The following is a 21,184-nucleotide window of genomic DNA, read 5'->3' as shown; positions in this document are numbered from 1 at the left end:
GTAATCCTAACACTTTGGGAGGCTGAGGTGGGTGGATCATATGAGGTCAGGAATTCCAGACCATCCTGGCCAACAGGGCAAAACCCTGTCTCTACTAAAAATACAAAAATGAGCCAGGTGTGGTGGCATGTGCCTGTAGTCCCAGCTACTCAGGAGGCTGAGGCAAGAGAATCATTTGAACCCAGGGGGTGGAGGTTGCAGTGAGCCAAGATGGCACCACTGCATTCCAGCCTGGGTGACAGTGAGACTCTGTCTCAAAAAATAATAATAATATAAAATAGAAAAGATATTGGGAAGTACAAATAAGGTTGCTTTATAATTGAACCTTTTATCTGCTTATTCAATGTACCAGTAATAATGGCAAATGGTGTGAAAACATATGGAGATGGTTATATCTCTATAGAGAAGGCAGACTACAAAACAGCATGTTCTCAGACAAGGCCACAGTTTTCCAGATCCCCAAGGGTCCGTGAGAAAGGCAGCTCTCCTACCACGAGCCGTGAGGATTCTGCCATGGCCCAAGCAGCACACTCTTGGGCTGTTATTCCTGCCTGGCCCTCTCTCACACCAGATTACTCTGAAAATTCTGCAAATGTGCCTACCCACTCACTAGGAGCTAAACTATTCCAAGGCATTTCTGAGTGTTAAATAAGAGACAGAGTGAAGTGAAAGGCAATTTCATGGAGCAACCCCCCGGGAGGTTCAGACTTTAGATTGCCTGAGTTTCAATCCTGAATGTCCCTATTTGTTGGAGAATCTATCAATTCCTCTCTTTAGTGAATAATACAATGAGCAATTCAAATGAAGCTTTTAAATATATACACAAATCTGTTTCTGGATTCTGCTCTACATGGCACCAGAAGGACAGCAAAAAGTCTACTGGGACCACAGCAATGTGAGCAAGAAGGGTAACAGGAGGTAAGATCGGAGAGGGAGGTTCTGTGTGTGTGGGTTGGGGGCATATGATATATAACCTTTAAATGCTCAATGAGACGGGAGCCACTGTAGGGCTTTGATCAGAGGGGTGACATGACTTGATGAGTGTTAACAGGATCGCTCAGGTGCTGTGTTGTTCTATGAAGAAGAGACAGTGGGGGCAAGAGTAGAAGCAGGAGAGTGTGGAAATAATCCAGAGGAGAGAGGACAGCTGCCTGCACCAGTGGAAACGAAAGTGATGAGAAGTGGTCAGAATCTGGGTATCTTCTGACGGTGGAACCAACAGGACTTCCTAATGGACCAGAGTGTGAACAAAAGAGTGAGGTCAAGAATGAGTGGGGTTTTGTCTGAGTAACTAGAAGGATGGAATGACTATTGCCTAACATGGGGAAGAGTGGGGAAGGAGCAGGTTTTAGGGAAGTGACCCAGTTTTATATTTAATTTGAGATATCTCTATGGTATTTGAGTAGAGTTGTCAAGTAGCTAGCATAAGACACAAGTCTTGTGTTTAAGAAAGACATTGAGAGCCGGGCACGGTGGCTCACGCCTGTAATTCCAGCACTTTGGGAGGCCGAGGCAGATGGATCACGAGGTCAAGAGATCGAGACCATACTGGTCAACATGGTGAAACCCCACCTCTACTAAAAATACAAAAAATTATTTTCAGACTCACTACTTTACCAAAACTGTACCAAACTTGAGAGGGTGGAAAGAGAAAAAATGAAGACATGGAGTTTATACATCATTTTTTCTAGAAGTTTTGATGCAAAAGGGAGAACACAAATGGGGCAGTAGTTGAAGGGGCACACGAAGTCCACTAAGGAATTCTTCTTTCCAGATGTGAGAAATGACAGCATGCTGTGCTGATTATAGTGACCCGGTAGAGAAAGGGAAGCACTGATGATGCAGGAGAGAAAGGAGAGAATCATTCAAGCGATGCGTGGGTGCCCACCAGGCAAACAACACTCTCAAACACTGCTGGGTACTGGCTCAAAAACTGTACACTGGCTCAAGATCTTTGAAGGGAAATTAGGCATTATATATCAAAACAATAGATGCACATATTCTTTGGAATAGCATTTTTATTTCTGATATTCTATTCTACAGATATACTAGCGCTGAAATGCAAAGACATATCTACATGTTATTTATGACAACATCACTTAATTATAAGATTGTAAAAACCAGGAAAAACATTTAAATGTATATTGATAGCAGTGGTTGAATCCATACTTGGAATACTACACAGCATTGAAGATGAGGTGATGTACATGTGCTGATATGGAAGCACCTCCAAAATGACTCAAGTAAAAAATATCAAGGTAGAGAAGAGTACATGGTATACTTCCGCCTGTGAAGATAAAAACAGAATAAGGTAATACATAAAGTTATATAGAAAACACAGATTTTTATATGTGCATAAAACATTTCTGAGAGATCTTAGACTCACTTTCCATTGAATATCTTTTTCTAATATTTCAATTTTGTAAGAAATTAATTTTTCATTAAAAAGAAAAATATAAAAAAGTATTTGCTAAAAAGAAAAAAGTAAATTTAATTCTGGTTGTGCATTATTTTATTAATGTAAATGTTCTTACATAATGTTTAATGGAGAAATGCCACTATCTTCTAGTGTTGTTTTGAAGGTAGTGAAAAATAAATCTTTTAAATAAATCCAATAAATCTTTTAAAATAAATTTTACTGAACCAGTAACCAGCAAGGTCTTTATTCAATAATTTGCAATTTTAGAATGTAAGTTCTCTCTGTATAACCAATGTAAAAGGTTTTGGGTTTCAAAATGTATTTCTGTTGGGCATACTACATGCATTCAATAGAAACTTGTTGGTTCAATGCAATCACTAATTAGATGAATGTCAACCTTATGCATTTGGGAAGTAGGATTTCAATATAAAACATTATTGGGGCTTCCTTTTTTAAAAGGTGAATTTGTGTGTATACATATATGTGTGCTTCATAAAGATTAGCATCTGTTTATTTTTAGCCTATTGGACAGAATATAACAATGCTATGGCTAAGCCGGAAAGCCATTTTGAGATAGTTTAGCAAACTATTTAATCATATTAACAAATAAGTTATCAAAGGAAAATAAGAAGACCAATTTCCAGAAGCAGAAATTATCCCTGAGGCTGGAGTTTAAACGTGTAGCTAGACTGAATTAAGAGGGTATTTTAAATATAAAGGTTTTAGAAATTAATAGTTCTTAAAGATAAGGAAATATACCCATTAGGTACCTCTAATGGGTAGAGATGGGAAAAGGGAAGGTGAAAATTAATCACTTTTTAGTGTCTGTCAGCTAGGAATCTTTAGTGCCTCATGAGCAACATGAATATTGACAACCATACTGATGATCTTGATGGATGAGAAGACCTTGAACTTCTTTCTGAAGCATCAAGTAAGACTACATGTTTTTCAATGTTTCTAGTATTAAGCCTACTAACTGTAATAAATTTTTTTGAAAACTAGCAGTATATGCTACATAACATTATCATATGTAACAATACTCTAATGTCTCACCATGAGAATATTTTAAGCATTAGGGCTTCTCAGCTATTTATTTAAGCACACATGTTTTTCCTTTTGCTGGATTACTGAATTATGTACTAGTTACAGAGTATTCATGCATGTGCTAAGTGCCACTTCTCTCCTCTTTTGCTACTGGGGTGCAAGTACTTATTCTATTTCATTATCAAAATTTTAAAATCTACCTAAAGCTAAGGAAGTAATTATTCGTAGGGATGGAATTGCTGGGGTGGCAGTATATTTTCAAAAATGTTAGGACTTGTTTTTAGTATTGGGTGTATTTGCTGATTTTTTTTGGTTTGCTGATAGACAATAATATATAGGCAATGCATAAAATCTTCACACGAAGGTGCAATTATTTGTACTAAAGATCCACACGTTGACAGGCATCCAAGACTAAAAAGGCTGAAACTTGGTTTGCTGACAAAAGCTTTATCCATTTCAATGCAAACAAAAATTGATTGATGGAGCATTTCCATATCTGTTTGGTAACCTATGCAAGATGCTGTAGACAAGTATTTTTCAAACTTTATCATGCATGCAAACCATCCTGGGATCTTGTTAAAATGCAGAGCTGAAGTCACAGATCTAGGGTAGGGCAGGATAATCTGCATTTCTAACATGGACATGCTGATGCTCCTGGTCCGCAGACCCCACTTGAATACCAGCGTATGGCTGCATGTTACGGGGAAACTTAAACTGTGCAACCCAGGAAGACAGCCGTCACCAGAACCTGACCACTCTGGCATGATGAACTCAGACTTTCCGGCCTCCAGAACTGTGAGAAAGTAAGTCTCTGTTGTTTAAGTACCCAGTCTATAGTATTTTGTTATGGCAGCCAGAGCCATCTAACATACCAGTTGATTCTAATAATACTCAGCCTAGGTTGACAACCATTGTTGTGAAGGGCACTGACATGGTATAATCATAACTCTGTTTTAGGACACGTACTTACTAGGGCAGCTAAGACCTAGGCCTTAAAAAGTCACAGGTAGTCAAGTGTAAGGCTGGCAGAGTATTAAGAGATTCAGAATAAGACAGCAGCCAGGGTTAGAGTAATAAGCGAAGTGGATTGTGTCACTGCGTAATAAATTTGCTAAGGGCTGCATTTAAAAAAAGTTTTAATTTTATTTAAAAAATTTAAAAGCATAATTTAAATTATATGATTAAAAGGCTGCACAGATATTAAGTATTCAATTTTGACCATTCTATACAGGTGAGTAATTACCACCCTAAAAAAGATATAGACCATTGCCATCAACCCAGAAAGTTCTGTAGTATCCTGTCCAGCCAATTCCCACCATTCTCAGACGCAATCCCTGCTTTGATTTCTATCACCACAGATGAGCATTGTTTCAGAACTTCAAATAAATGGAGTCACAGAGGAAGTGCTCAAATAATCTGAGTTCCAATAATGGTGGGCACTAGATGGCATGTGTCTTCTTATGTAACTTCAAATAAAACATACGACAGTGCCCAAGATGTACTCTAAATTTATTAACATGAACCAACCAAACTCTCAGCTCTAAATCACAATTTACAGGAAGTACAGAGGACAGAGTAACAAGCTATGATGGACAGCATAGGGAAGCAATCAGACAAGTACTGTGAATAAAAATTAGTAGATGAAAAGAAGAACAGTTTTAGATCTTAAAATATCTAAGCACCACACAAACCAGATATAATGCATGATCCTGACCTAAATCCTGATTTGGACAAACCAGCTTTGGGGAGACATTTGGGAGAAAATTAGATGCCATGAAATTTTATTAATAGGAAAAGAGAAATACTAAAAGGAAATAGACAATTTACAACATTATAATCTCATTTAGTTTTTTTTTGTTTTTTTGTTTTTTTTTTTTAAGGCATATGTATGTGGCGCAGTGACTCACGCCTATAATCCTAACACTTTGGGAGGCCAAGGTGGGTGGATCACCTGAGGTCAGGAGTTCGAGACCAGCCTGACCAACATGGTGAAACTCCCTCTCTACTAAAAATACAAAAATTAGCTGGGCATGGTGGTATGCACCTGTAGCCCCGGCTACTTGGGAGGCTGACACAGGAGAATTGCTTGAACCTGGGAGGCGGACGTTGCAGTAAGCCGAGATTGTATCACTGCACTCCAGCCTGGGTGACAGACCGAGACTCCATCTCAAAAAATAAATAAATAAATAAAAAGATCTAAAAATACATAAAAGGTCAACAGTTATAGTCACTGTACATTAGTTTTCTATTGCTGCCATAACAAATTTCCAAAAATTTGGTGGCTTCTAGCAATACGAATTTATGATCTTACAGTCCTATAGGTCAGAAGTTGAAACTGGGTCTCATGCAACTAAAATCAAGGTATTGGCAGGATTGCATTTTTTTCTGGAGGCCTGGGGAAAAGTCCACTTCCTTCCCTTCTCCAGCTTTTAGAGGCTGCTGGCATTCCTTGGCTTCCCCTCCTCCATTTTCAAAACTAGCAATGGCTGTCCAGTCTTTCTCATATTATATCACCCTGAACTTCTCTGCTGCCCTCTTCCACTTTTAAAGACCCTGGTGATTACACTGAGCCCATCCAATAGTCTAAGATAATCTCCTTATTTTAAAGTCAACTCTTTACCAACATTAATTCCACTGGCAACCCTAATTCCTCTTTGCCATGTAACCTAAACATACGTAGAGGTTCTAGGGGTTAGAATGTAAGCATCTTTGAGGGAATATTGTCCAGCCTACAAGGGTGGGAATAAAATGTTTTATGTTTTTGCTGGTTGTCTTTATTTTCTGACTTTCTATAAAGCACATACACTGCTTCTATAATAAAAAGCTAATCTTCATTTAAAAATAAATATGATGGAGGAGAAAATAATACAGTTAAGTGGTAATATTGTGGACATCATGAATACACACGTAGAGTAGGAATGAAAAAGAGAGACTTAATTATATGTGAAAATAGGTATTGGTGGCTTGGAAAATTGCCACTGAAAGAATCATACTTAAAAATGCTGTAGTTCAGATGGTATGTATGAACAGACAGATGATTTATTCTGAAAAATGTTACGTATCAAGCAGTGACTCTAGCTATGACAAGGACACTGTGATGAAAGATTCCTGTGGAAAGCATGCATAAGAATTTTCAGAAAATATTAATTCAAGTCCCAGCATTGTCATCACTTACCAGCTGTGTGACCTTATGCCAGTTACTTAACCGGTCTTTGCTTCGACAGCATTATCTATAGATGGAACTAACTCCACCTTCCTCAGGGGTCCTTGAGGCATTAAATGATTTAATACTGATAGAGGGCTTAGGACTGTGCCTGGCGCATGATCAACGCCTGTAAATGCTAGTCATTAACAGTTATTACTCTGGCAGGTGTCTGTAGCCACCTGTTTCAGATGGAAAACCACTCTGGAATTTTAGTTAAGCTGGTGCTTACATGCCATCACTCAGAGAATAATGAAAATCACCTGCTGATCATCCACAGCGTTCCTATACCCAAAGATACTAGCTTAATTCACTAGTATCAGTAACTAATTAAGAATTTCAAAAGTGAAACTACAGAAATTCTTCCTAAATGGCTAGGCTTCCAGGAAACACCCCTTCCGTGTTAGCATGGTGGCTAACTAATACTTTTGAAGAATCAACAGTTATTTAGCACAGATTGTTAACATGCCAAATGGTGCTTTCAGCTATGGGGTTCCAACACCTATATCCTGATGGAAATGAACGTCTAATAATTTGCTAGTTTGAGTGACACCTTGGGGACAAAACAAGCTTTCCAGAACTGTGAGAGACTGGAGACAGCTTCAGTAAATATTATTCTGTTCATGGTGGATTAATGTTAAACTGGTTGGATACCATGAGCTGTTGAACTGGTCAAGCACAACGTGGTAAAAGCACCTTCCATTGTAGAATGTGACAATTTTACGTAAAACACCGTATTCAAAGAACTGTATCATTAACAAATTCCAATGAATTCATTAATGTTTCACTGAATAAATGCAATCAATTCCTTACTGTTTAAAGCTAGAAGGGCTCTTTGAAAACATGTAACCCAGTGTTCCTCAAACTAGGTCAACAGTTCTATCTCCCATCAGGGGAGATTTCTTTGTTTTCTGTAAGATTTCTCAAAGCTTTGTATGTGCTACTGCACACTGTGAATCTCCAAGACTGAGACATGGTATTGAGGGCCAGTCTGACCACTGGCTCCTTTGCATGAAATCCCTTCATATCTCAAGGGCCACTGCTGATGACAAGAAGCTTCTGGGCAAACACTGATGTATCATCATGGACATTACATGGAAGAGCAAGAAACTAATGTCCACCACCGTCAAGTGATTTGCCCTGTGAGCTCAATAACTGCAGAGCTGGCCCAGAATGCAGGCCTGTCTATGCAGCTATCCACAGAGAACCTGTGGGCCGAAGATGTGTGCGCTGGGCATGGGACCCAGGTAGCCTGGAGAAGAGCTATGATGGAAATAGAATGTACAAGAAAAGACAAAAAAAGTCAGTTACCTGGGAATATAGCTTCCTCCTCGTTTTTTGCTCAACCTAACCTTTCTTTTCTTTTCTTTTCTTTTTTTTTTTTTTTTTTTTTTTTTTTTTTGTTTTTTTTTTTTTTTTTTTTTTTTTTTTTTTGCCGGGGGGAGACGGAGTCTTGCTCTGTCACCCAGGCTGGAGCGTAGTGGCGTGATCTCGGCTCACTGCACCCTCCGCCTCCCAGGTTCAAGCAATTCTCCTGCCTCAGTCTCCTGAGTAGCTGGGACTACAGGCATGTGCGACCACGCCCGACTGATTCTTTTATTTTTAGTAGAGACGTGGTTTCACCATGTTGGCCAGGATGGTACCAATCTCTTGACCTCGTGATCCGCCTGCCTCAGCCTCCCAAAGTGCTGGGATTGCAGGTGTAAGCCACCGCGCCTGGCCCAACCTAACATTTATTAAAGACCTACAGTTTCAGAAAAGACCCTACGTTGGATGTTATAGAGGAGACTACAACACTGTGCAAAAGACTTGGTCCTGCTCTAAGGACCTCAGATTCTCATTGAAAAAACATGCATGAGGTTGAAATGTTAGCAACAATTCTATGTTCATACCATTTGTTGTGTTCTAAGCAGTTTCACATACAGTTTACAAAACTCCTACATTGGGCAAATATGGTTTCTCCCTTTTTATTTTATTTATTGATTTACTTGGAGACAGGGTCTTGCTCTGTTGCCCGGGCTAAAGTGCAGTGGCTCAATCTCAGCTCACTGCAACCTCCACCTCCCAGGTTCAAGCGATTCTCCTGCCTCAGCCTCCGGAGTAGCTGGGATTACAGGTGTGCACCACCACACCCAGCTAATTTTTGTATTTTTAGTAGCGGCAGGGTTTCACCACATTGGCCAGGCTTTTCCCTTTTTATAGATGGGAAAATGATCAGGGAGACTGTGATGTAGTTGAAGGGCAAGAAACATAGCAAGTGGACCCCATATATACCACGAGTAGTTTATGAAAAGCATTGGGTTTTTTAAAAAACGACATCTGCAAAGGTCTATGGGGTTTTACACTGTATACAATAAATTGCCTGACTAACCAAGGTTATTTCTACTACCAAGATAGATCAATGTTTAAAAAGTGTTTCTAAGACCATTTGTAATGAAGCAGGGCACGGCAGGGCAATGGAGAAAGCAAGAGTTGATATGAATGGCATCATATACATGTCATGTTTACCAAAGATTTTTTAGCTACAAAAACAAACGTACACTGTAAAAAAATTTTGATTATAGAGAAACACAAAATGAAGAAAAGTTATGTGCACTCCCACTAACCAAAGAAAAGCAGTGTTCAGCAAACTCTTATTCTCCAAATTTCTAAAGCCATGCACACCGTAAAACCTCATCACTTACATTCAGCTTTTGAACATTCTTCAGTTCCAAATATCTAAGTGGTAACAACACCTTTTCCTTTTTCAGTCTACAACATATTATAGCAGACAATAAAACAGATGATGGAAGCATTCATCTTTGAAGTCTCTTGATTATATTTTGGATATGAAGTAGGGATGAGTGGGGGCTGGGAGTGTCATTATGGATCTATTAGCATTCTACCAACAGAAATACTTGATCCTGCCTACGGCAAGGGCTCCAGTGCTGTGCATGGAGGCTTTGATCTTGCGTCCCACTCCAGCATATGGTGTTACTAAGCATAATCAAAGTGCAAATCTTCATAGAAAATTACAGAGACTGAAAAGGGTATGGACGCTTCCTTCCTCTCATTTCCTTTCCTGCCATGTTCCTGATTTTAAGTCAAAGAAGATTTGGCCTTTTGATGAAATCTGCAAACACTTTTAGGGTATTTACACTGTATAGAGGCAATTATTTAACTGTCCAAGACTATTTTCATTACTGAGATTGACAGAATATTTCTTGCCAGGATAAAGCCACAGTTGTCGGCGGCATGGGTCTAAAACTGCCACCCTTATCTTGGCCCTATACAGCGACATTAGACTCAGGAGACATCTGCAGCTCTGGGGGCAGGGAGGAATGACCCATGCACCATCCAGGCTTGGATAATAAATATTCGGGAATTTACAGGATGAGTTGCTAGTCTTTTAAGGTGACACTCTTCAAAAGAGATAGAGGTACCCTCCTACAAACGGTTTTAAGCCATTAATTATAACAATTTAGATCATGTTGTGAAAAAATAGAACTTTTAAAGAAGTAAATTCCCTTTGAGTATATCTGTCAGCTCACTGAAGACAATGGGAGGCCATTTCTGATTTATAAATTGAAAATAAAATTTGCGTTTTTGTCAAAGTTAATAATCTTCACCCTCTCGTCAATGTGCTATTGTTGAGTCTGAATGACTGTGATGAACTTGGGCTCAGAGAAGATGGCCCCAGGCAAGTCTGCAATTTGGAAGCATTTGGACCCAAAAGCCTCTGTGTAGCTTCTCATGGTTACTGATTATTGTGCCCAAGCTTTATGCGAATTGTTTTAAATAACAACAGTACCAAGAAAAAAAGGAGTGCTATCTAAAGCATCATTCCGAAAGTTGAATCGAGTACAGGTGAGTCCACCTGAAGCTGCTGGACACTGGGACAGCAGGGCTGGTTGTTCTTGGCTGCTGTCCTTCCTGAGCAGTCAGTGCCCAAACCTCACTGGCTGGTGCCCTTGCTGTACCAGTTGTTACATATTTTGAATATTGCACAGAACTGGCCCCACTGGTTGTACATATAGGCAGATAGCAGTGGGGAGCCTGCTGAGGCTCATCTGTTATGATCGTGGTCTGCACTCTCCCACTATAGTGGTGGATCATTCCAGAAGATAACTAACCTCTCTAGCTCTTAGCATCCTCTCCTCCAAACTGGGGAAGTGAGCAATCCTCACCTAATTCCTGCATGAGATTTAGATTGATGTTAAAACCAGATATTAGATAGGAAAAGTTATTAAAATTTAAAAAATAATTTTGAAGAAATACATAGTATTTGTATATCATTTAGAAAATGCCAAAAAGTAGAATGAAAACATTTATTTTCTTACCACCTAAAGATAACTGTTAACATTTTTGTTTCTTTTGATTTTGTTTTGCTGTACTGGCTAGAATATTTAGTACAATGTTGAATAGAAACTGAGAGATGATGTCATTATTCACCTTCTGATATGGAAAAATCTTTTATTTTACTAAAACTATGACAGTTCAACAATGGTTCCTGGCACCAAAAAAAATGAAAGAAAACAAGGCCATCATGCTTCCAGTTTGGCAGGGATATAAATGGCTAAATAAATGTTACTAGTGTCGTGTGTAGAAGTCCAAATTAAAGAATAGTGGCACAGTTCTGGTTCCCAGCGAGGACAAATATTTTAGTGCTTAAGAATAAGAGATACGTGTATACCTAGAGTATTTCCTAAGGCTACTGACTCAATTTCATTTTAGGGGAAGACAACATTACATTACTGCTATAAAATTTCAGTTACATGTAAATCAACTCCATACTGTAACCATAAATAACATTTGGATCTGCCTTACTTCCTAAGTCATTATACTCAGTCCACATCTGCCTTGTCCCTTTAGGCTTGCCAGAAGTGCCTACAGTGCACTGCAGTTCTTGTAGATGCACAGTCTGTTTATACATGTTGGTTTCAAAAAATCAGGTTTCTTTGAACTGATGGATAAGGATTTTCCTCGGACATAAAAATCCAGAGTGTTGGAAGCAGTCACTTTGTAAAGCGCCTGAGAAACATATAGTATTCGCTTTCCACAGACATTTTTGTTTTTCCTTATTTTCCTCTCAAAAACTAATTGCTATTAGAGCATATTATGCTCATTGTATTAGCCTAGAATGCTACTATCCTTCTGGATTACTGTCTTTTGTACATTCATCTTCCCAGCCATGCTGAGCTCTGAAGGCATGGGCTTTGTTTTACTCTTTCATCCTCTGCCTCCCAGCAAAGGAGATTCTGAAATGTCTCAGCCCTTAAAACTGTAGTTTGGTGGTTCCTAAGCTTGGGTCTTCACCAGGCAATACCTGGTGACGTGCTAAATAAAATCTCTAGGCCCTATTCTGAAGGTTCCACATCCAATTTTCTGGGGGTGGGACTAGGATCCTATAGTTTTAAAGAGCTTCTTTGTAAAATGAAGACAATAATTGCTTCTACCTCACTAGGTAGTTATGGAAATAAATGAGTTATGAGTTATTTTATGTAGAGTGCTTAGATCATCGCCTGGCCTTCACTAAGCACTACGTAAATGCCAGTTTTTATTATATTGTTATTGTTGTTACATGATCAGCCAATCATATATAGGTGTTTTGAAGAATTGTCTATTGGTTTTCTCAAACTTGAGTGTGCATAAAAATCACCTGGTAAACTTACAAACACAGATGCCATAGTTTTGTTGTCTAGAGATTCTGATTTAATAGGCTGGTACCTGGCCAGAGACCTGCATTCCTGTATTTCCCAGGAAATGGAGAATTGGTGGATATTCTGTAAACCAGTGAGTATCTCTTTGACGTCCTTTATCCCCAAGGAAAAGAAACTTGTCTCTCAGGCTGGGGCTAAGATGCAGCTCATAGAAAGACAAATTTGGGGGGCATCTGATAATATGCCAAGGGATCAGTGGGGACTCTCCTGTTTCCTACTTTGTCTGTGTCAGGGGCCATACAGCTGGCCAGGGGTTGGCTCCCTTGAGGGGAGGAAACAGCTACCATTCCTGCAGGCTGTCGGAGTAAGCTCCAGGATGCTACTCCAGGAGAACTGGGCTGGCTCCACCTCCCCTCCCCCTCACCTATGGACATCAGGGCACTGCCTGACCAAATCCTGCCAACTCCAGGGGTTGCTGAAGACATGCCTGGAATCCTTCGTATCTCTGTAGCTTAAGTTCAAGGGAACCACAGGTTGCTTGGGAAGACAGGTATACAACCGTGGCAAGCCCAAGAAGATTCCATGCCTGGGCAAGACTCCTGAGAGCCCTTACACCACACGTTTGTGTCATGGAACCAGCCCACACGTATTTGTGCTTCTGACTGCTAAAACTACCCTGCAGTGCACTTGAGATTTAAAGTGCAAGCTTTCCAAAAGTGAAATGACAAAGCTCTTGTCTTCTCTCATGAATGGCATTCCTTCCTGGATTTCCAGTTGTGATTATGCAAATTATACACTTAAGTACAATCAATACTTGAATCTCCTGGAACCTGATCAAGCCTGGATCCACCCATTAACAAAAACATTACATAGTTAAGAGACATTCATTTACCCAGAGACAACTGTCCTTGCTTTTACAAAAAGCATTGCTTTTTATAGAAAATTAAGCATAGCCTATGTTATAATAAAGTAGAACTTACATTTCTAAAAACTGCTTTCTGGCCAGGCGTGGTGGCTCACACCTGTAATCCCAGCACTTTGGGAGGTCAAGGCGGTCAGATCACGAGGTCAGGAGTTCAAGGCCAGCCTGGCCAACATGTTGAAATGCTGTCTCTACTAAAAATACAAAAATTAGCTGGGTGTGGTAGCACACTCCTGTAATCCCAGCTACTCAGGAGGCTGAGGCAGGAGAATTGCTTGAAACCAGAAGGTGGAGGTGGCAGTGAGCTGAGACCATGCAACTGAACTCCAGCCTGGGCAAAAGAATGAGACTCTGTCTCAAAAAAACAAAAAAAAAAACAAAAAAAAACAACCAACAAACAACCCCAAAAAACGCTTTCTTTCAAATTCCTGATTTTTTTTCTCCTTGTACTTTCTAAAATCAAAGTACATTTACTTTCTCCCCTCCAAAAATTGCTACACATAGACAGGGCTGTCTTCAAAATTTGAGAAGCCCAGGGTTAGAGTGTGAAAGGTCACTCACTGGCCCACGGCTGCCCTTCCCAGCTCTGGCTCCTGAATTATGAGGGGTCTCCTGGGGGCCTCCCAGTGGAAACTCCAGCCCATATCTCCTGATTCCTTTTGCATAGCTACCCCCTTGCTCTTCCCTTGGCCCTAGGAGCATATACACTTGTGGCATGATTGGTCACTGGGAAGACAGATGTGAAGGCAGCCTATATATACTGAGGCAGTTACACAGGAATTCCAGGGTCTAGAGAACCCTGAGCAGGAGATGGGTAAGAGTGTGCACATCTCCTTTGAGGCCTGAAATCCTGTTCTTATTTGGAGGGGCACGGCCCTCTAAAGCACAAGGTCCAGAGACAGGGCCCATATTGGCCTGGTAGAGGGAGGTACATACACAGTATCTACAGGATGCCTATGTGTGTGGTACAGCTTAATGCCTCAGTCTGGATGCTCTATCCATGTATGTCACTTATTAGTGTTACAGATTTCAAGGACCTAGAAGGCAAGAACTAGGAAGACAACATTTTCTTTGTATAGCACCTACTTTATTTAGGCAGAGATTCCTCTTGAGGTTGCAGTGCAAGTACGATTACATCAGCTGCCTGCTGAAATCCTTAAAGGGGAATAAAGGAATATTTATTTCAAGTCACTGTATAAGGTAGGGTGTATAATACTGTTAAATAATATGTTAATAAAGCTCACCCTAAATATGCAGACAGAAGATGTAGAGGTTCCTAAATCCCTCTCTTGCATATGTTGCCAGGCTTCTCCTCCTTGAGTGCCTGCTCACCTTCCTCTGTCTAGGTAACACCACTCACCCCTCAAACTCAGTACAGGTTTCCCCTCTTCTAGATGCCTTCCTCACACTCTCAGGCCAGGAGCTGCACCTTGGGGCTATCATGGCTCCACCCCTCAGTACTGATCTCCCAATACTATCATCGCATTTTGACTCATCTCCCTGAAAGCCAAGGTTCCTGCTCACGCACAATGTCACCACTGACTACCTTGCCAACAATCTCATCTTTCTCTAAATTGAGAACTTGTCTCTATCACTTGCCTATATTAATTGCTAAATGAAGCAATTACTGTGAAACATGGAATTACTAAAAATCATTTGTCGCCCTGTGTGGTGGCTCGTACCTGTAATCCTAGCACTTTGGGAGGCCAAGGTGGGAGGATTGCTTGAGACCAGGAGTTCAAGACCAGACTAGCAACATGGCAAAACTCCCTCTCTATAAAAAAAATACAAAAATCAGCTGGGCATTGCCACAAGCACCTGTTAGTCCCAGCTACTTGGGAGGCTGAGGTGTGCAGATCACTTGAGCCCTGGAAGTCAAGGCTGCAGTGAGCAGAGATCAAGCCACTGCACTCCAGCCTGGGCAATAGAGGGAGATCCTGTCAAAAAAAAAAAAAAATACCATTTTCGTTTTGGCGGTGTTCTCTCTTACTGCCTTATTATCTAGCCTTTCAATGCATTGCCCTTCCCACTAGATTGTCATTCTCTTAAGGTGAGGATCTGTATCGTTCCTTTAATTTTCCACATGTTGCAGAGTAGGTGCTCAAAACTTAGGTTTTCTCAACATCTTGGATGGGGGGGAGGGTCCTTATTTTTAGCAAGATGGTTCCCATAAACAGTAATTAACAGGTCCTCTTTGTGTATTCTCATTCTCACCAGGGGCTGACCCCAAAGAAGCCACTGATTAAATGCTCCATCCCCTATAGATAATAAATAATAATGTTTCCCCAACTGAGCCAGGCCTGAACATTTCTGGGCCTAAAGACTTTGAAGATCACTGCAAGTCCAAGCATGAAGCAGGAGGGCCTTGCAGGAAGCGGTTACCTTCGGGTCTGTGAAGGTTGTTATGTGCATAGGAGCAGAGCCTACCCCAAGGGCTCTATTACTGGAGGAGAGTTAATGGAACTGAATCACCGAAATGTGGCAGAGACACTTTCACGGTGGCAGAACCAGTTCTGTGATATCTTCAAGTTCTAGCCCACAGCAGGATGAAGTAAATACTCCCTTCAGACACCTAAAAGGGGGTGGTGCCTCTCCTCAGCTACTAGTACAGCGACGTCAAAAACCCAAGCAGAAGCCGTCAGACTGGGTTCAGCTACCCTTCTAATCTTACGGCCTTCTGCAGGCAACCTTGTGCTCTCCAAACTTCCTGCAGAACGCTGGCGGCCTCCGTGCTGCCCAAACTTCCCACAGGGTGGCACCTAGATGGAACAAGTGACTTAAAAACGAGGAAGGCCAGGCGCGCTCCCACTGCTCAGAAGCGGCTGGTGTACTCGTCTAAAATAAAAAGGTCTCTGTGTGCAAATCCCGTTTGCTCGCCCGGTAATCCTCCCCCGCCCCCAGCCTAGCGCGTCCGACCCGTACAGCTGTTTTTAATCCCTACTTTTCTCACTTGGCATCCCGGGCTCGGGCTGACCAGACGTGGAGCCACTTAGCGTTTCCTCCTCCCCCTGCCGGGGTCTGTCCTCCCTCCGCTGTCTCCTCTTTCTCCGCCTGCGTCCCCGCGGGCAGAGTGTGGGAAGAACGAATTTCCGCCCGGTTTGCTCTTTGCTCGCAGACTCGGGTCCCTTCCGGACGCAGCCCGCGTGCTCCCCGAGCTGTTGCACCGGGGCCGCGCTCCCCATCCGGGACCGCGAGCGAGGAGGTGCTAGCTGCGGGGGCCGAGCCGCCGGGGCTCCGCTGCCAAGCCGCGCCCAGAGAAGCTCTTGGAAGGGCTCCCGCCTGCAGCAGGGGAATCCACTCGGCGGGGAGAATCCGCGCCAGGGAATCCAGCTCTCCGGACTCTGCTGCAAACAAAAAGCGCCGGTTCTTGCTCCCTCCCCTTGCCCCCCGACGCGCACCAAGAGAAACAGTTTTCTACAGAAATGCAACAAGTAGCACCCAGGGCCCGCAGAGCGCCTCGCGCCGCCTGACTTGGCCGGGCAAAGCCCGCCTGCAGAGTCGCAGGACAAAGGACGGAGGAGGGGCTGGACGGCGCTGCGAAGTCCCAAAGAGGCCATTTAGTGACTCTGGCCAGGCCAAGGGGAATGCAGAGGAGACACAGAGCCGGCGGGCCAAGAGGACGATCCGGCCGCAGCACGCAGGGCGGGCGGCGATGGAGGCTGCCCGCGCCGTGCGCTTCCTGCTCGTGGTGTGCGGCTGCTTAGCGCTCCCGCCGAGGGCCGAGCCCGTGTGCCCGGAGCGCTGCGACTGCCAGCACGCCCAGCACCTCCTGTGCACCAACAGGGGGCTCCGCGTCGTGCCCAAGACCAGCTCGCTGCCGAGCCCCCACGACGTGCTCACCTACAGCCTTGGCGGCAACTTCATAACCAACATCACGGCCTTCGACTTCCACCGTTTGGGGCAGCTCAGACGGCTGGACCTGCAGTACAACCAGATCCGCGCTCTGCACCCCAAGACTTTCGAGAAGCTCTCGCGGCTGGAAGAGCTGTACCTGGGGAACAACCTCTTGCAGGCACTCGCCCCAGGCACGCTGGCCCCGCTGCGCAAGCTGCGCATCCTCTACGCCAACGGGAACGAGATCGGCCGCCTAAGCCGCGGCTCCTTCGAGGGCCTGGAGAGTCTGGTCAAGCTGCGGCTGGACGGAAACGCCCTCGGGGCGCTGCCGGACGCAGTCTTCGCCCCCCTGAGCAACCTGCTCTACCTACATCTGGAGTCCAACCGGATCCGCTTTCTGGGCAAGAATGCCTTCGCGCAGCTAGGCAAGCTGCGCTTCCTCAACCTCTCTGCCAACGAGCTACAGCCCTCCCTGCGCCACGCGGCCACCTTCGCACCGCTGCGCTCCCTCTCCACCCTCATCCTTTCGGCCAACAGCCTGCAGCACCTCGGGCCGCGCGTCTTCCAGCACCTGCCACGCCTCGGCCTGCTCTCGCTCAGGGGCAACCAGCTCACGCACCTCGCGCCAGAGGCCTTTTGGGGGTTGGAGGCCCTGCGCGAGCTGCGCCTGGAAGGCAATCGGCTGAGCCAGCTGCCCACCGCGCTGCTGGAGCCTCTGCACAGCCTGGAGGCGCTGGACCTGAGCGGCAACGAGCTGTCGGCCCTGCACCCGGCCACCTTCGGTCACCTGGGCCGGCTGCGCGAGCTCAGCCTGCGCAACAACGCGCTCAGCGCTCTATCCGGGGACATCTTCGCCGCTAGCCCAGCCCTTTATCGGCTGGATCTAGACGGCAACGGCTGGACCTGCGACTGCCGGCTGCGAGGCCTGAAGCGCTGGATGGGCGACTGGCATTCGCAGGGCCGGCTCCTCACTGTCTTCGTGCAGTGTCGCCATCCCCCGGCCCTGCGAGGCAAATACCTGGATTACCTGGATGACCAGCAGCTGCAGAACGGGTCCTGCGCGGACCCCTCGCCCTCAGCCTACCTGACCGCCGACGGCAGGCGACGGCCCCTACCCACGGCCGTGGGGGAGGAGATGACGCCCCCTGCAGGTCTTGCGGAGGAGCTGCCGCCGCAGCCGCAGCTCCTGCAGCGGGGGCGATTTCCACCTGGGGTGGCATGGGATGGGGCTGCCAGGGAGCTCGTGGGCAACCGCAGCGCCGTGAGGCTGAGCCGACGGGGCCCGGGCCTCCAACAGCCCAGCCCCTCCGCCGCTGCCGCCGCAGGCCCAGCTCCACAGCGCCTAGACCTGCGCGAGAAGCCCCAGCGGGGCCGTCCCACCCGGACAGATCCCGCCCATGTGGAGCCCACCCCAACGGCCTCTCCCGGCTCTGCGCCGTCGCCCGCCGGCGACCCCTGGCAGCGCACAACGAAGCAGCGCCTGGCCACGGAGCAGCAGGAGCGTGCCGCCCAGTCCGATGGCGGGGCCGGGCTGCCGCCGCTGGTGTCCGACCCGTGCGACTTCAACAAGTTCATCCTGTGCAACCTGACGGTGGAGGCGGTGGGCGCAGACAGCGCCTCGGTGCGCTGGGCCGTGCGCGAGCATCGCAGTCCCCGGCCGCTGGGCGGCGCGCGCTTCCGCCTGCTGTTCGACCGCTTTGGCCAGCAGCCCAAGTTCCACCGCTTTGTCTACCTGCCCGAGCGCAGCGACTCGGCCACGCTGCGCGAGCTGCGCGGGGACACCCCCTACCTGGTGTGCGTGGAGGGCGTGCTTGGGGGTCGCGTCTGCCCGGTGGCTCCCCGGGACCACTGCGCGGGGCTGGTCACCCTGCCGGAGGCCGGGAGCCGGGGCGGCGTCGACTACCAGCTGCTGACCTTGGCCCTGCTGACGGTCAACGCGCTGCTGGTGCTCCTGGCCTTGGCTGCCTGGGCGTCTCGCTGGCTGCGGAGGAAGCTGCGGGCCCGGCGGAAGGGCGGGGCCCCGGTCCACGTTCGCCACATGTACTCCACCCGACGGCCCCTGCGCTCCATGGGCACCGGCGTCTCCGCCGACTTCTCGGGATTCCAGTCGCACCGGCCGCGCACCACCGTGTGCGCACTGAGCGAGGCAGACCTCATCGAGTTCCCCTGCGACCGCTTCATGGACAGTGCGGGCGGTGGCGCGGGCGGCAGCTTGAGACGGGAGGACCATCTCCTGCAGCGATTTGCTGACTAGGTCCAGGGCTTGTAGAGACCATCTCATTGGCACCAAGGAGCCGCCTCTCTGTGGGGCCCACCAGCCCACCTCAGAGGAAGGGCCCTTTTATGCACTTGCCAGAGAGGCCAATGGGGACAGAGGGCCAATTCGGGCACCATCCCCCAATTCCCAATACTAAAGCAGTAAATGGATGGTACTTGGTGGTCAAGGCCAAGAGTAGGGGACAAATGGATGGTGATGCTGAGGTGGGAGGCAGCCTTCACTTGGAGGCTTTGACACAGCTATGCAAATGGCTTTTGTAGCATTGCAATGCAATAGCCTGGCTTCTTTGGGGGTAGAAAGGGGGTGCTTGTGCCCCCAACATGGCCAGAAAGATTTGGGTGCATGCTTTGTGTTTGCTCAGTGTCAAACAGAGGAGTTTTGTTTCTATTTAAGGAAAAAGGAACTTATTATCATTACAGAGGAGGCTTGGCCTGGGACTCCACTGGTTTGGTGATCTCTGCCAAGAAGGGGGATGTAAACAGGTGGTAAAATTTAACACACCCGCCAAGGAACTCATTTATGTTGGCTGATAGAGCATTCAGGATACCGTAAAGTTTAAATAATAAGAGACGCAATTTTTTTTTTAAACAATGTGAAAAGCTCTGACATTTAACGAACTGACCAATAGACTCAAGGACTGTTTTAGTTGGACTGGGCCATTCTATGATGTTACTTTTAACATTAACAGTACAAGAGCGTTTGCTGACTTGGAAGATAACTAAGATTACGTACTTTCTCCGGAGAAGACTGCATGCAAGACTTCTCTGTCAGGGTTGCTCCTGTGGCTTTTTAATTTTATTTTTTTAAACCTATATATGGAAAAGGAAATTTCAATGCCAGCTTTGATAAAAGAATGTAATGTATACGTAGCTGATGACCCCCTGGGGAACACCAGCATTCCAGTTCACTTACCACATCTGTGACAGTGTGTTTAGATTGGAATAAATGTGATGTGGTACTTCTCATGTTTTTATCAGTGACATGGTTGACTGTACCCTAATTCTCTTGCGTTGCAGTTAAGTGATGAAGGTAATTTCCTAATAGGGAAGCAAAAGGTGATTGTCAATTGATAGTTTAATGTTTGACCACATTAGTGTCTTTCTTTATATGATGTAGTAGAGGGGAAGAATTATGGAAAACAAATGTGAAAAAAATACACCAGTGGGTATCTTTTCTACTAAAACCAGAAGATTATTATGAGTACTTAAACCTCACTGTGAAATAATGATATATTTTGCAATTAATCCCTCCCCAACCCAGTGTCTTACTGTGTTATTAAATCTTATCTTTTAGTTAATAGTTGCAACATTTCTTTTAAATGTTTTTGTTTTAAACTTAGGGGTAGGATCATTTATTTGTTTGATTGTTTCCAACTATTTGGGATACTTTCATTCCCTGCTATTTATGAAGTACATGTTTATCACTAAGTATAGTGGTTTGGTTTACATTAATAATTTTATGTGTGGTCTAAAAATGCAGTTACTAAGAGAATGTACACTGTGGTTATGTTCACAGTGGTCATGGATTTATTGGCAGTAGAGTACCATGGAGGTCACGGCAATGGTGCTGAGGCTGACATTGGAACCTTCTGTTTAGAGCCTTAAGCCTCTGAGGGTCCTGGTGACTCAGGGAATCCATCGCTGCCTGCGGTCTTTCACCCCAGTTCACTCCTTTTATGTTTGGCCTAGATTGACCCATCCCTGCCCTCATCTCAACAGCTGAGTAGGGAACCAGTGATCTGAATGAGCTGATGGTTGTTTATGCTCAGATGAGTAAATGTCCAGACCACTTAAACTACAGCTGCTTTTCTGGCAGTCTTATCTGTGGGGCCAAAATTTAATAAACC

General features: G+C 45.1%; 2 protein-coding genes across 5 annotated transcripts; one reads left to right on the top strand and one right to left on the bottom strand.

Annotated features, from left to right (window-relative positions):
• Window positions 1-2,000: 2,000 nt before the first annotated feature.
• LOC108303284 lies at window positions 2,001-16,806 on the bottom strand. 4 transcript variants are annotated; one of them, XR_005199935.1, is made up of 4 exons: window positions 16,168-16,806; window positions 15,884-15,985; window positions 14,309-14,381; window positions 2,001-2,287 (listed from the first exon to the last, which is right to left on the bottom strand). XR_005199935.1 is itself a non-coding variant. In XM_037737935.1 (3 exons), exons 1-2 carry the CDS (start codon window positions 16,781-16,783, stop codon window positions 15,894-15,896), a joined length of 708 nt encoding a protein of 235 aa, XP_037593863.1. In that variant the 5' UTR covers window positions 16,784-16,806; the 3' UTR covers window positions 2,001-2,287; window positions 15,884-15,893. The 4 variants fall into 4 exon arrangements, 3 of the variants coding, with proteins under 3 accessions (XP_037593863.1, XP_017382553.1, XP_017382555.1); XM_037737935.1 differs by lacking the exon at window positions 14,309-14,381; XM_017527064.2 differs by lacking the exons at window positions 2,001-2,287; window positions 14,309-14,381 and adding an exon at window positions 15,128-15,163.
• TRIL (TLR4 interactor with leucine rich repeats) lies at window positions 16,624-20,637 on the top strand. Its single transcript, XM_017527062.2, has one exon. It carries the CDS (start codon window positions 16,879-16,881, stop codon window positions 19,312-19,314), a length of 2,436 nt encoding a protein of 811 aa, XP_017382551.1. The 5' UTR covers window positions 16,624-16,878; the 3' UTR covers window positions 19,315-20,637.
• Window positions 20,638-21,184: the final 547 nt, after the last annotated feature.

Source organism: Cebus imitator, unplaced genomic scaffold, assembly GCF_001604975.1.
Source record: "Cebus imitator isolate Cc_AM_T3 unplaced genomic scaffold, Cebus_imitator-1.0 Scaffold45, whole genome shotgun sequence".
Taxonomy (NCBI): domain Eukaryota; kingdom Metazoa; phylum Chordata; class Mammalia; order Primates; family Cebidae; genus Cebus; species Cebus imitator.
The sequence above is the reverse complement of the archived record's forward strand: the minus strand, read 5'-3'. Positions and strand labels throughout refer to the sequence as shown.